Genomic DNA, 16,547 nt, shown 5'->3' on the forward strand with positions numbered 1-16,547 from the left:
AAAAAAAAAAAAAAAAAAATCAAACTTTTCTTTTTCTTTTTTAAAACTCGATTTTTATTAAAATATTAAATTCTTCCAACTAGCAATTAAGTTGAAAAATAAAAACTTTTTGCACTGGCAGCAAATATTGTAAAAATGCAAACAATAGATAAATTGTAATTATATAAAGAAATTGTATTTAAAAAGAAAACAAAACTAAAAAAAAAAAAACGATATGAAAAGAAATGAACCTACAAAACGAATATAATTTTAATCGCTTATTGTAAACTAATAAATAAATAAATATAAATAAAGAAAATAATTACAAAAATTGAGTTTTCACCTAATGTAAAAATATTAACAGCTTCCAAATATATATTTTACATAAGTTAAAACAAACTCAAGACTTAGGTCTTATTTGGAATTGAAACGTAATTTTGTATGTGTATCAGAAACTTTATGTTGTTCTATATAGAACTCTTAGATATAATCCAATAACTTTTTTTTACCTTTAAGGCGTCACTTAAATTGCGAGACTTAATTGATCAGTTTGTGTAAAAGGCCAAAACATTTTCGGCTCAGACTACGATTTTACTACCAAATGTTTTTCTTTCATATGAAAAATCCTCAAGATTGACTCAAAGTTCATACCACGTAATACCTTATTATGCGGGCTCCAATGATTACCTTATTATTTTCAGTTAATATATGTATATACACAAATCAAAATTGGGGTGAAGTTTTTATTAAAAACTTAAATTCTAAGTTTTAATTCATAAATATCTTCTCAGACAAAAATAACGTATACGCAGGGTGAGCCTTCTGATTTAATAACTAAGATATAGAAATAGTGATCACAATTAATTTGGAACACCAAGATCCCCTCAAGATTACAGGGTGTTTATATATCTCCCCCTATCATCCTATAATCGTCATTATCATCAGTTTGCAAAAAATTGAGGCTTCATCTTGTTGAAAGTGAATTATAATAAAGTTGTCTGTGTGAAATGGCTGTGGCTGGGGAGAGGTGTTTCGTCGACGGGGTGGATAGTGTAGATCAAGTAGAACAAGCTAAACCAGCTTGCCCCAAAAGCCGCAGTTCATTACGCCTGCCCGCAACACGCCTTCTATTGTTAGAGTGGTTGTTGTTTTTATTGTTGTAATGCTATCAAATTCCGCGCCGGAAAGCAAGATCATAAAATAAAAAACCCCACATAATATGATTTGCTCCCTACCTCTCTAGCTCTCTCATACACTCACAAACTCTCTAGCTTTGTCTGTGTCACCTACCTCCCTAATCTGTCTCTCTATTTCCCTATTTCTCTCTTCTCGGCGAGAGAAACTTGAAGTAAGCGTCTCACATTTGGGGCTTCCACGGCAAATGTAAACGATATTTATTCGCGAACGTGTGTGCATGGATCAGTTGACATTTGACAGTCCGCGTGTTTGCACGTTTTACGGCATTTTTACATTCTTTAAAGCGTGTGTGTAAGAGTGAAATTCATTCAATCCGAATTTAATATTACCATTCGAAAAAAAAAACTTGATACCCATTGTATTAAACAATCGACGCGTCGTCGGGCGTTATCTAAATACGTGGTAATTGATACAAATTTTGTTAGTGGTTGATTATGACTAAAATTGGTTGAGTTCATTGAATGGTCACAGTGTGTCAAGTGAATCAAAGAGGGGCACAAATGAATTAAATTACCATTATTATTCACAATTGTTGTGTATTCTGTGATCATTTTTATCATTATTATTATTATGAGTGTTTTTTGAGCCAACAAACAAAAAGTCTAGGATTTATGGAAAATTGCAATAATTGCAACCATTTGTTGTGTATTTTTTTTTCCTCTCAAGTTTAATTAACAACTGAAGGTGTTAATTGTTATACTCTAGGACAGAAATCGATGCTAAAAGTAGATATTGCAAATAAAAAAAATTCCTAGCATTCATTAAGACGAATAGATAAATCTTTGATGCCATTGGGATTGCAGTTTGGTTAGAGGCGTCAAATTTAATTTCAATAGGTAATATTATATATAAGGATTATACGACAGATAAAATATAGAAATATTTAAAAACATCGCCACTCTTTGGCGGCGTTTTCCCTAAATTCGGCACTGTTTATCATTGTCCCCTAATTGTTTTGGGTTTAACAATGACTTCATAATTTTTTTGGCTCTCAGCTGTTTTATGTCGTAGTAATTAATCAAACTAAGTAATAATAATAAACAAAAATGAAGATTGATTGACTTTGGGCAAGTTTAAAAATATTGTTATTTATTTTCAAATCTAAACAAAAAACTGATAAAGGTAAATTAGTTAGAAGAAATTTACTTATCAAACAAACATTTTACTTTACTTAATCTAGAAATGAATTTTGGACTCAAATTTTAGTAACCAAAAAGCAAAATTTGAATGATTTATAATTATAATAAAATATCTAATACCTTTCGATGTTGATTTCAAAATATATTTCAGAAAATTTTAACGATTAAAGTTAGTTAAGTACAGATTAAATTTAAAATTGTAATCGTCTTTGATCAACAAATTTTCTTAATACATATCTTATGCTAAATATTGCAAAAGAAATGAAATATGAAAATATATTTCATCAAATTTTTATGATATTCCAGCCGAATTAATGCAAAATTAAGCCAGTTGTAAATTCAAATGTTTATTTAAATTCATTTCACGTAAATTAACATACTTATTTGACGTTCATTGTAACAATAATAAACAAATACATGATACGCAATATATATGCATATATGTAGAGATATTCATATCGTGTAAGATGCGTAATTGTTAATTACTACATCCATAGTTTTTGCCAATTCAATGACCCTTGGGTCATAACCTCTAGAGTCACTGGAGCACAGCGCCACGAGATGAGATCAATGGTATCATCGCATGATTATGACGTAGCTCGTCTATGAAAACTTTCAAATATCAATTTGAGGGAGAAGTATCTCGATATGTGTCCATATATGAAGCTCCTACTCAAAACTATCAAAAAATGTCGTAAAAATGAAAGCAGACAAAGAAATGCGGTGTGAAAGAGGTGTATTGAGGGAGGGGGAGACAAGGCATGGTTTGTTTTATTTAAAAGGTGGAGGCAAACCGATAAGATACAAATTTGTATCTGTCAAGTAAAGTGAGGGAGTGAGTGTGTGTGTGTGTGTGTGTGTGTGTGTGGTGTGTGCTGTGTGTGTGGCTTGTGTGTTTGTCTCTGTTTGATGATGTGATGTGAAGTGCGCGACAGTTAAAGTATTTATCTTGAAAGAAAATGGGCCAAAAACTTGAGCTTGTATATTTATATAAATAAATTCGAGATAAAATACATAAATAAATATGATAAAATGTAAATAAACATACATGTACATGTGTGTGTGTGTGCATTTAAAGCCCACCAACAAAACTCAAAAAAAAGAGAAGTAAAAACGAACAGGTGAAAATGCCGAAAATATTTATAAGACAGCAATGAGTCGTGAGAATATTAACAAAAAACCAGAGGGCCGGGGCTAACTTCGACCGCGTCAAAGTTTGTATACCCTTGCAACTTTTTTGGTAACTCTTTCCTTACCTATTAGCCATCAATGTGGAAGAACGTTTTATATAAAAAGGCTTATGTTTGCGAAAGAATGGCCTACAATCATAGGAAATAACGAAGATATTGACCAAAGTCACAGTTTTCCACCGATCGTTCCTATGGGAGCTATATGATATAGTCACCCGATCTTTATCAAATTCGGCACAGTCATTAACAGATATACTAAACTAACAAATGTTTAATTTGAAAGCAATCGCGGTAAAAGTAACGAAGTTATTTACAAAAGTCACTGTTTTCGACCGATCGTTCCTATGGGAGCTATATGATATAGTCATCCGATCTTGATCAAATTTGGCACAGTCGTTTATAAGCGTAATAAACTCTCTAATATTAAGTTTCACGACAATAGCTCAGAAAATAACGAAGGTATTGAGAAAGTCACTGTTCGTGACTTGGCCGTTTGTATGGAAGCTATATGATATAGTCACCCGATCTTGATCAAATTTGGCATAGTCGCTTATAGGCGTAGTAAACTCTCTAATATTAAGTTTCACGACAATAGCTCAGAAAATAACGAAGTTATTGAGAAAGTCACTGTTCGTGACTTGGCCGTTTGTATGGGAGCTATATGATATAGTCACCCGATCTTGATCAAATTTGGCATAGTCGCTTATAGGCGTAGTAAACTCTCTAATATTTAGTTTCACGATAATAGCATAGAAAATAACGAAGTTATTGAGAAAAGTCACTGTTCGTGACTTTGGGGTTTGTATGGGAGCTATATGATATAGTGGTCCGATCCGGCTGAATCCGAGATATACAACGCCAGTATATACAAGCCTACGTGCAAAATTTCAGCTCTGTAGCTCTTACGGTCTAGGAGGAGTTTGCGTTGATCCAGACGGACGGACGGACGGACGGACGGACGGACGGACGGACATGGATAGTTGAACTCGTCTCGTCGTGCTGATCAAGAATATATATACTTTGTATGGTCGGAGATGCTTCGTTCTATGCGTTGCACACTTCTGACCAAAATTAATATACCCTTTTTGCAAGGGTATAAAAAAAAAGTGATATAAATGATATAACCAACTGGTAGTGAATTGAAGCTAAGTAAACTTTGTGAATGACTTTGTTACAGATCGGCAGAAAAAGTTATCAAGTCTTTATGATATAAGTGAACATTTATATATAAAACTTTTTCAGAATTTTAAAGCAAAATCTTGTGGCAACATTGATAACGATTTTGATGCAGAAGCTAAACGAGGCCAAAGTAATAGAGAATACGTAAATTGGGAGTGCATATTAAAAGCACGGGTCTTTAAGCCGTACGGAGCCCAGTTAAAAAAAGTGTTATATATAGCTACAAAGTGTGTAGTAGATCCCCATTTTAAACATTTTTGTAGTTTCGTAGTTTTATTTCCTATTGTTAGGGTATTACATCTTCGGCATGGTGAAAGTTTAGACAGACCTGCATTTGGTTATTTTGGTTTTCACTTTATTTGCTTTATGAAGATTTAAAGGCTTAAGTACTCACAGAGACAGCAAAAACCAACAACGACTACACTATGACAAATAATAATGAAAATAACATTTGTGATATCCAAGGTTTTAATATGATTTAAAAAATGTGACGGCAGCAATCGCAGCAGCAGCAGCAACAGCAGCAACTAGTTTAGTGTGAGTGAGCGAGAGGAGAGGAAGGAGACCTAGTTGGAGCTACAATTTAATAAGCATTAAAATGATAAATTTGAGAGCAACACCAAAAACTGGCCAGTGCAAGCAACAACAATCAAACATGATTTTATGATTAAGCCAAAAAATATCAAACATAACGTATATAGCGAAAACACATAAAATCGGAAGAAACAGGAACACAAATTCTCCGACAACATTTACATACTGCTAAAGAAAATGGCAGATAATTCTTCTACTGGCCAAGGCTTGGCTAAAACAGCCTCTTCACCCACCGCCCTCAATTTGATAACCACCAAACGTACCACGCCCACCTTAGCGACACTGAGGCATAGCCAACTCTCGGATAGTGGAGCTGAAAGCTGTTACGACGGGGACGAACAATCGAACCTCATACGAACCCCATCCTCACGTACCCACAAGTTCATCATTATACCGGCCACGCCTGGTTCGCCGCCCTCGCCGACAGTTGGACCACAGCCTTTTCGTCAGGCAAACTCCACCACATCATTGACTGCCATGGCAGCAGCCATGCACAAGCCAGTCAAGACCAGGCAGACGCCGGTAAAGTCACGCCCCAACTCCGAGGTCATACAGCCAGGTGGTCAGACAACGTTAACGCCAGCAACAATGGGAGCAGCTGCATCCACCTCAACTGTAACCTTTACCATTGATGATTGCGAGGGAGGTCAACCGATTGCCAACTATACGCCCATGATAACCACCACGCCTGCCACATTAACCTGCACCACCACAACCACCATGGCCGGGGATAGTGTGGCCGTTTCGTCACTCAGCATGGATTTGCGTTCACGTTTGGGCGGTAGCCACAGCCACAGTGGCAGCATGCGTTCCGTGATATCAGGTGAGTGAATCACAAAATATATATGTATATAGAGCTGGATATTGACGCTACCTTTGTAGGCTATCTGCCTGGTCTAAATGATAGTCGGGGGAATCTCATGGCTGGCGGTGGAGCTGTTACCGCAGCTTCCAGCAGTTTGCATCCTACGCATAATCCGCTTTACATGCAACCGCAAGTTGCCTCGCTAAGCGGCAGTTCCTATCAGTTTCATGATCAGATCTACTCGGATGTGACATCAGTGCGTTCATTGGCATCAATTGGCATTGGCTCCACGGACGGACGGAAATTGGTGATACGTCGAGTACCCACCACGGCCAACGAGTTATTTGACATGGTCAATCCTCAAACCCCACCGTAAGTCTTAGTTTGTGAATGATTCGAATAATGTTGAATATTCTAAGTACCAATACTCCCTTCGTTGATGGATACTTTAGTTAATCCATCCCTAGTTTTATTAGCCAAAAACTTGACGATATCACATTTATTCTATTTAACAGCCGTTTGGCAAATTTTGGCACCATTTGGGCGCCTGCCAGCATAAAGAGCCATTGTTGGCATAACTCATCCACATTGATGAGCCAAAGCCAGGGGAGCAGTTTTTTGTGTCAGTAAATAGACAATTTTAACACCATTTTAGTGCTCCAGCATCCGATCGCAATAGCGCACTTTGAAGTTATTTTTGTTAAAGATCGAGATCAATAGACATACTATTTGTGTTACATACATATATTCATTATTGACACTAACAATTGGCACACCTTAAATCTTATCGTTCCAATGGCAGTTACCAAATTGCCACCACAATAGTTAGTCGGTAGTAACCTGGCAACCTACAGAGCGCACAGTTCTAGCTTTCATCCCGTTTCGTATCTAGTCCGTTATTGCCTTCAAGTGATGGCGCATGGATAAAAAGTGAATCCATAGTATATATAAATACATATGTATATATATCCTGAGCATTTCCAGACACTTAACGAAAAATAGTTCCGGAAAAATGCCTTATCGTCATCATGATTTCGATGCTCAATCATCAAAGTATTCGGAACAGTCATTCCATCGCTTCAATCGTGTGGCCAAAGTGTAATAATAACAATATATACATATACATATACATATATAACTATAAATTTATCATTCAATCATAAATTATATAATACAATGTTTTAAGCCTTAATGTGCCTTAATAGTGTTTAATTTGGATTTATATGCTCAACTGATTTAATCATCTGTTTATTCTATATATTAGCAAATTGTCGCTGATTGAATGCTAACGTTCATTTAATATTTAAGTGGAGTGTTTAATTTAAGAATTAGCATTGACTTTTCCAATATATAGTACACAACTGTATAGTATATATCATATCTATATAAAGTGAAACATGGCAGCACTCTTTGAATTATATTTAACAAAAAAAATCATCCTTTATTTTGAAGCTTTAGGCTTTTTATATCCTCCATTTCAAGAGTAAAAAGTATTTTAAAGTAGTCAAAAGAATTTCTTTCAAAATATTCAAAGTATCTATCTTAAACTAGGCACTCCATTTAACATAATTAAAAACTAGCAGGCTTAAAAATTTCATAAAAATCGTGGCGAAATTGATCGAAAATACCCTCTAGGGTAGTAGCTGGCCGACAGGTGCGCTAAAGTGGTCTTGATGCTTGGTTAAATTTATCTGTATGAATCTAAGGAAGCTATCTAAATCGGCTTACTAAACAACTAAAAATTTATAGGTCATACTTTTTATAGCCTAGTTAAAGTTAGAGATCATTAAAGTTGCAAGTATTTGAATTGAAAATTTGTTATATTTAATTAAATAATTCGGAATCGTTGATTGATAAATTTTTAGTAGTTCAACACGTTAGCTAAACCGCCCACATTAAAAATAATGTGCAACCCTCATTTTGATGGTTATTTAACAGCCTCCCCCAGTGGCAAATCCATTGTTGCATCTCTGGCATGTGATAACTATAATTAAACCATTTGATGCAACAAATAGAATCGTGTTGATGGCAGCAATGAAATCTGTTCATTGTATTAGATATATAGGGTATAGAGGAGGATTACCATTCATTGATTGTAGACAATGGGGCAACAAGTGTTGACAGCAATTTGTTGCGCCTGGTTGGTTTAGTTAGTATGTATATATAATAAACTCTCATTCTCTCTCTGTCCCTCTCTTCTCTTCACCTCCATCTTCTGCTCCTCCGTAGGCCACTGGGCATCGATGATGATGACAGTTATTTGGATATGTCCGATGAGACGGCTAATTTGAAACCACGCCAACAGCATTGGGCCAATAAAATGCAATTCGTTTTGGCCTGCATTGGCTATTCCGTTGGCTTGGGCAATGTCTGGAGATTTCCATATATGTGCTATAAATCGGGCGGTGGTAAGTAATTATATAAATAAATAAATGTGTAAATTATAAGTACTTGTATTTCGATTTTAAGGCGGCATCTTTAAAAGTAGAATATTTTGCTTTTATTTTAAGGTTTTTTTTTTCTTTTTTGTAGTTTGCACTAAAAACATTTGACAATTTTAAAGCTTTAAGCGACATTTCCGCTGAAAGGCCATAAATTAAAATTTGTTTAAGCTCTGAGAAGCGACGAAAATGAAAAATTAAAGCGGTCACAGTCATCCCATAAGTCTTTTGCCAACCCCCCGTCTTCCGTCTCTCTTCTATTCTCGATCTTTATGGCGATCACGCAAGTCATAACTTGGAACTGTCCCACGTCCATCTTCATTTACACTTGGATCCTCTCCTCCCCATCCCTGTAGACATTTACATACATTCTCATTTCCAGGCATCAAAAATATAATGAGCAACTGGCAACTTACATACGATCAATGCCACTCAAGATGGCCAGCGAAATGGGGTCGCCTGTACCGATGATGGTGGCAGGCGGCAATGGAAATTTGCAATTGTCAAATTGACAAATATTTATAATTAATTAAGTTGCATTTACTTAGCTGAACTTATTCTCTTACATTTCCATTTCATTGCCAATATCTACTTTTATTTGCTTCTCCCTCCAGGTGTTTTTCTAGTACCTTATTGCATAATACTATTCATCTGTAGCATTCCCCTGCTATTTATGGAACTATCTGTTGGACAATATACTGGTCGTGGACCCATTGGGGCACTGGGCCAATTGTGTCCACTATTTAAAGGTAAGTCTAATGACAAATGTCGGTCAACTTTAATAACTTTGAAATGTTTTCTGTCCTTTAACCCCTTCCGTCCGTATTAACATCTAAATTAAGCAAGCTAAGTGTTTATATTAATATATTTTTTAGATGGTATTAGCATTGAAAATTCAATGACCTTCCAAAATATTATAAGAGACTTACCTGAAGTATGTTCTTATAGCCCAGAGATGAGAAGGAGATATTTCCAAACCCATGAAGCATATATATTCTAGATCAGCATGAGACGCTAAGTAGATAAAGCTTTGTCCGTCTGCCAATACACATTAACTTCATATCGTCAAAATGAAAGCTAATGGAGTGAAACTTGGTATTTAAGCTTTTTATTGCCCAGTTGAGATAGAGTATAACAATTGGCTGAATCGGACCACTATAACCGAACTAAAAGGGTACTATATTGAGTAATAGTTCATAATTTAGAAATATGGCGACATCTGATAATAATAGGCTTAGGCTTAATATAGAAACTTTTTTATAAAATATGAAAAAAATTGAGTCAACGAATAATTCAAATGACTATGAAGAGATATGTTTCTTGCAGATAGTCTTTCTGAAGTGTATTATTTTTTCCAGGTAGTTAGTTCTTAATAGCTAACTACATATGTTATATTATGATATTCCTAAGACCAATCTTTGAAACAGCTTATGAGTTAATAATGGCGTCATGCGTGAGTTTTTCCAGTTGACAAAAAAAAAGGCAACAAAAATAGTTAGAACCATAAACCATGACAAACAAAGAGCAGGTAGAGTTCATTGCCAAGGTCTAATGTACATTATTTACAACAAAATTACTCCACAAAAACATCAGTTGTGTTAATAGTGATATGTACATACATACATATGTCTGTATAGATACATATACATACATATGTATCATATATGAATCTTTATATATGCTAGTCAGTTTGCATGGAAACGTTTTTGTGTCGTCTTCAAAGTGAACTAAGTTTTGTTACTGTGATAAAATCTAATATAGAACTTTACTATGACATTTATTTTTAGTTTTGCCATTTTGGTTGTGTTTTTGTTTGTTTAATTATTGTCAATATTTAGCCAACCGAAACAATACCGTTGTCACACCCACACCGACAAAAAAAAAAAACAAAAACAAAAATGTTGCGGATATATGAAACATTCAGAAGCAAAATAATAAATATTAATGACGTGTAAAACAATTTAGCCAAGATTCGCCAAATGGCTTTGAGCATTTCTCAATTGAGACCCCGTCAATTATGCAGATGAGTTTGGGCCTGTCTAGACATGTGATTCAAATGCAACCGGTCTGATTTATCAGCAGTCGACCTAATTAAGCTAATTGCTGCTCTAAGCTAAACTCTTAATGCAACGGTATTACATTTCGTATCATTGGAGACCTTCACACCTAGTTAATATATAGAAATTTTCCATTGTTTGGATGCAAGTGCCTAAGCAAGTCTAGAATCAACCTTCTCCATTTGCTTCCACTTGGATGTGATATAATCTAGTCAAAGACATAATTTCTTTTAACTATATAAAATTTTTTTAAATTAGTCTTTAGAGTCTTAAGTCTTAAGATGTAAGATGCTATGGTGGGTGTTTTAAAGAAATCCAACCAATTCTGGTTATATATTGATGATGTCCTGATTGATGTCTTGGCTCATATGTATTATATCACATTCTAATCGAGGCAAATCGAAATATGTAGATTTCCCTAAGTTGTATGAAAAGTTGTATCTTCTACGAATTATACAAATTTTGAGTTCAAAAATAATATAGTTTTAGTTTTGCTCTTGAATAAATACAATAAATTTGATGAAATTTACATTCACTGACTAACTAAAGTATATGACAAGATTGTGCAAAAAGTAAATACCAATTGGTTGATACATTTTGAGATACATTGAAAGAATTTCGGTTCAATTTTGGCTGATTTAGAAAAAAAAAACAAATTTCAATCAAAAACTTTTTTATTTTTTTCCAAAATTTAAAAGAATATAGTTTATTTTTAGCATTCAATTTGGGGCCAATTGAAATTGGGCAGTTTGTATGAAAGAGATGAGATTATAAGTAAATTTTATAGGTATAATATCGACTGCCAAGCAATTCGCTCTTCAAAATGAAAACTTAAGCCTTGGAAACAGAAAATTTATATTCTCCTAAATATATAATAATTTTTAAAAAATAATACAAAAATTCAAGCCAGTTTCCAGTACTGTAGAACCCATTTTATACAAAATGTCGGGTGGAAAGGATACCTCTCATCTCAGTAAATGAGATTTCCGGATAATTGCATTGCCTCTTTCATACAAGATTTTGTAAAATGTATTTTCAACTCTTATTTTACAGGAGCTGGACTGGCCAGTGTGGTTGTTTCGTTTCTCATGTCCACCTACTATAGCGTTATTATAGGTTATTCAATTTACTACTTCTTCACATCATTTAAAACGGCAATGCCCTGGGTTGATTGCAACAACCGATGGAATACGCCGGACTGTTGGGTGCCACAGCGTAAGGAAATAAATGCCACTGCCCCGGACACATCACGAACACCCTCCGAAGAGTTTTTCGAGTAAGTCTAGATGGATGGAAAAGCAAAACCAATAAATTTTAAGCAAAATAATTCTATTTAGAAACAAAGTCCTACAAATTAGCAGTGGTCTGGAGTATCCGGGCATGATGCGTTGGGAGTTGTTTGCTTGCCTAATTTGCGCCTGGCTAATGGTTTATTTTGCCACATGGAAGTCAATTAAATCGTCGGCCAAGGTGCGTTATTTTACAGCGACATTTCCGTTTGTATTAATCATCATATTGATGGGACGAGCCGTTACGCTCGATGGTGCCGCTGAGGGATTACGTTTCTTCTTCCGTCCCAAATGGTCGGAGCTGAAGAACGCCAATGTCTGGATCAATGCTGCCTCTCAGAATTTCAATTCATTGGGCATAACATTCGGATCGATGATCTCGTTTGCCAGCTACAATAAGTATAATAATAATATACTAAGGGACACTGTGGCCGTTAGTTTGGTTAATATGTTAACTAGCTTGCTAGTGGGTATATTTGCCTTCTCCACTTTGGGTAACTTAGCGCTGGAGCAGAATACAAATGTGGGAGATGTAATTGGAGATGGACCTGGCATGATATTTGTGGTATATCCACAGGCAATGGCCAAAATGCCATACGCCCAACTCTGGGCCGTGATGTTCTTCTTTATGCTCCTGTGTTTGGGTCTGAATTCACAGTTTGCCATAGTTGAGGTGGTGGTCACTTCCATACAAGATGGCTTCCCGCGTTGGATCAAGCGACATCTGGGCTATCATGAGATTGTGGTGCTCTTTGTATGTGTCATATCATGCCTATTCGGTATGCCAAATATTATACAAGGCGGTATCTACTATTTCCAACTGATGGATCATTATGCTGCCTCCGTGACAATAATGTTCTTGGCCTTTTGTCAAATGATAGCCATAGCCTGGTTTTATGGCACTGGGAGATTATCGAAGAATGTTAAACAAATGACTGGCAAGGCGCCTTCGTTTTATTTGAAATCCTGTTGGTTGGTTCTGGGACCCTGTTTGCTTTTCGTAAGTTTCACCGAATACCCGTTACCCATCATTTAGTTTTAAATTTGCTTCCTTTTCATTTGAAGGCAATTTGGGTGCTCAGTTTGATCAATTATAAGGAACCCACCTATCACAATGGACGTTATACCTATCCAGATTGGGCTTATGGCATTGGCTGGATGTTTGCCTCCTTTTCGCTAATCTGTATACCAGGTTATGCGGTAATTAATTTCCTAAGAACTGATGGCAATAATTTCTGGGAGGTAAGTTAAACCTCTAACCTTTCGTTTGATGCTCATTCAATTGGTTTTTTTTTTTCTATAGCGTATTAGAAATACCTTGCGACCAAACATCTACGAATGTAAGATCTGTGGAGAGCATCATTGTGAACACGATTTTCCGGAACAGGAACAATTCATGTTGGCCCAGGAACTGGCCACAGTTTATAAGCCAACTACAACCACTAGCCATTTGTTACATTTGGGACAGAAATCCGGTTATAATCCTATGCAAGCATCCGCTGCAATGGAATACAGCAAGTCGGCAGATCCAGGTACAGCAACAACCACAGCGACAGATCAGCATAATGGCAAATAAGCAAAATAACGAAACGATTTGAATTCCATTTTAAGTGTTAGCCTATTTCTCAGAGTATTTCTTTAAAATAATTTTGTTTGCGAGAAATAATAATTAATAATTATTATATTTAAATAAATTATGTAAAACATTAACAAAGATCTTCTATAGCCTCTGCACATAGTTATAGAGCACATTAAACTCTCCAATTTCGGGCACGGCATTAAAGTTGCGAGGAGTCTTACAGTATTCCTCGTATATCTCCATACTCTTGGCAGGCACAGTTGGCGGCTTCACACTGAGATAGGAATCGGTGCCATAATCACTTAACGGACGTAATGTAATGCCACGCATTATTTTAGCCATTTCCTGATCCCGCTGAGCAACAGATGTTTGAGCCGGATGTGCCCCGCCATTTGACAACTTGCCCATTTGCACATATTTCTTATAGATGACCATGCTCTGCTTTGAGGGAGGATTGATGCTACAGCCGTATATCTCCTCCATTGACGGCAGCACAGAGGCCAATGTAAATACTGATGGTTCCGTGGTTTCGGTTTGTTTTGACTCCTTCTCGGCAAAACTACCGCTCAAGTCCTCATCACTGGACGTGTCATCACCCTCGCTGGAGCTCGATGAATTACTATTCATTGATCCTGTCGAACTCTGACCTGTCATCGATGGATTCTGTCTAGCTTTTCGCGAGGCCTGTGTTTGCCTCTGGAATGGACTATAATTGGTGCGAAAAGTGGGCATATATCGCATGGCCAATTGACTAATTTCAAAGGCTATATGTTCACTGAGATCTGTCCATTTGAACGACTGATGATAATTGGAATAAGCATCAATCATTTCCAGACCGTGGGTATGCACACGGAATAGCTCTTTGACCAGCTTATGCGAATCGGCGCAGGCATAGGGTAGACACTCACGCACCTTATGACGCACCCAATCCGTAATGGGTCGACTATCTGCGCTGGGTACAAAGGCATTATGCATATCATAGTCCGTCTGCATCTCCCATATGGGTTGATTCACTGCAAGAGAAAACAAAACGTGATTAAGGATTATGAAATCGATTATATCTTACTTACATTTGGTAAAACTTGGCTTATATAGCCCTAGGAAAAGATTGATGCTATGCTGCTTTTCCGTATCGCTGAACGTATTGCTATAGTAGCGACTTATAGTTTGCATTACATCATTTCCCTGGGAGCCCCAGGGCGCTGTCTTGCGATAGGTTTTGATGCGATGAACTAACTGTGAGCCACCATATTGCAAAGCCAAAGTGTCACCATGCTCCTCATATAGATGCTCCAGCATAGTAACACAATCCGAATCGAATTCCAACTTAGCTGTCTTTAGAAAACCCAAACGTTCCAATTGATGACCCAGTGCACATTTACCAATAGCAAACTGAGCGGAATTTGTGCGATCCAAACAATCCACACAATTTGTACGTACAATTCCCGTCTGGAAGCTAAGATCACTGCCTCGGGCCTTGAAAAACATACCCGTGAGCTGGATTATGGTCTCGGCATGAACCGCCAACTGATCCATGACATTGCCTCCACTTAAACGACTTCGGCGGGCCATATCGAAATGGATGTGCTTCATGCGGTGAGGCGGAGGCAGGAATTGATTTAAATATTTTATGCTACACTCGAGTTCCTTTGAGATAATCGACTCGTGCTTGCGCCGCTCACGTTTCTTGACCAGATTAAGCATGATCAGCGGTGCTCCATAATGAAAAAGCAAACGCTCAAAATGTCTCGATGGAGTTTGGGCATAGGGATCACAGATATCTAACTGAATCTGCGGCTTGGGAACCATTTTACTAACATCCTGTGACCAATGTGACGGTATGGATCCTCGCATTTGGGTAAACGAGCATAATCTCTGACCATCACTGACAATTTGTTCAGTTTCCACTTCATTGGCCACATCACCTTGGAAATTGGCGCCTCTCTTAAGGAAACGTGTGCCTGCAAAACGAGTACTACGTCTGGCTATCAGGCACACATTTACATGTCTACCAAAGACACTGATGCACGACTGACTGACATAGCCATGTGTAATTTCGAGAAGCCAATCCTTAAGCATTATACCTTCCATGGGCTGCAAGAGGTAAGCATTCCAGACGAAACGTTTTCTAGAATCCGAACGGAAGGCATAGTCAACGCGCTCATGAGCCTGAGCCACATTATTCGTTAACGTATCCCAGTCGGGCAACGGTTCATCTCGTTCCAAATCCACTTTGGCTCCCACATAACGGGGCGCTGATTCATTATACTGCAAAGTTCGTGTCAAATCGTATGAATATGAGAAGTAAAAATTGCTGCGCAAATCAATATTCTGAAACATTCGCTTATAACGATCCTCTTGGGGATGCAGTGGACGCTGGGATGTGACCTCATTAACGCGCACCATAACAGTATCCTTGATGGTGTATACCATATGCATGCCAATGTGGGCACAACATTTCCGTTTAGTCACCAATATTAAATAGTAACTCTCGAGAAAACGGACAAATCCCAAGACTCCATACGCTGATGTCACTCGTGGCGAACCCTGCAGATTGGCCACGAAACGCCGAATTTCCAAGCTGTTGAACTCATTAGCATTCTCCTCAATGCTAAGCCGATTTAAGGCTAGTCGGTCGATGGTCAGGAGCCGGAACCTTGTCTCTCGGTTGTTGCTGCCCACCAAGTACAAACGCTGGAAATGACAAAAGTTGATTTACAGAGGAACTGTAACGCTCTGCTAAGGATTTACCTACCGCTCTGGTTTCATAGAGTACTACTTTCTGTATAGAACTTATTAGTGGACTAAATATTATATTTGGATTTCTATTATTCATCCTTTTGCCCACTCAAAAACAAACAACGCAATGCAGTAAGTGATGAGCTCGTGATTAAAGTAAAATACATTTAATAGTTTTGGATGATTACAATATTTTCAACCTTTTAACATTATCTAACTGTTATTAATTAAATTATTTATTGACAAACCAGAAAAAATAAACAACTAAGTTTGTTTAAATATATGCAGTAGCAACATCAACTAAAGAATTAAAAGATCCATCTCCAGTCAATATTTACGCACTTATCACACATCGATCA

At 36.9% G+C, this 16,547-nt stretch overlaps 2 protein-coding genes across 4 annotated transcripts; one reads left to right on the forward strand and one right to left on the reverse strand.

The window, feature by feature from the left end:
• The first annotated feature begins 1,369 nt into the window (after positions 1–1,369).
• ine (inebriated) lies at positions 1,370–13,580 on the forward strand. Of its 3 annotated transcripts, XM_068287990.1 has the most exons (9): positions 1,370–1,578; positions 5,150–6,101; positions 6,161–6,455; positions 8,313–8,491; positions 9,139–9,273; positions 11,635–11,857; positions 11,919–12,870; positions 12,936–13,112; positions 13,174–13,580. In XM_068287990.1, the coding sequence occupies exons 2-9, from the start codon at positions 5,456–5,458 to the stop codon at positions 13,444–13,446; spliced, it is 2,880 nt and encodes a 959-aa protein (XP_068144091.1). In that variant the 5' UTR covers positions 1,370–1,578; positions 5,150–5,455; the 3' UTR covers positions 13,447–13,580. The 3 variants fall into 3 exon arrangements, with proteins under 3 accessions (XP_068144091.1, XP_068144099.1, XP_068144107.1); XM_068287998.1 differs by lacking the exon at positions 1,370–1,578 and having other exon boundaries at positions 5,135–6,101; XM_068288006.1 differs by lacking the exons at positions 1,370–1,578; positions 5,150–6,101; positions 6,161–6,455 and adding an exon at positions 7,023–7,181.
• FIG4 (polyphosphoinositide phosphatase FIG4) lies at positions 13,470–16,363 on the reverse strand. Its single transcript, XM_068288017.1, has 3 exons — positions 16,205–16,363; positions 14,520–16,143; positions 13,470–14,462 (listed from the first exon to the last, which is right to left on the reverse strand). Exons 1-3 carry the CDS (start codon positions 16,283–16,285, stop codon positions 13,591–13,593), a joined length of 2,577 nt encoding a protein of 858 aa, XP_068144118.1. The 5' UTR covers positions 16,286–16,363; the 3' UTR covers positions 13,470–13,590.
• Positions 16,364–16,547: the final 184 nt, after the last annotated feature.

The sequence above is a fragment of the Drosophila tropicalis genome, unplaced genomic scaffold (assembly GCF_018151085.1).
Source record: "Drosophila tropicalis isolate 14030-0801.00 unplaced genomic scaffold, ASM1815108v1 contig_1187, whole genome shotgun sequence".
Taxonomy (NCBI): domain Eukaryota; kingdom Metazoa; phylum Arthropoda; class Insecta; order Diptera; family Drosophilidae; genus Drosophila; species Drosophila tropicalis.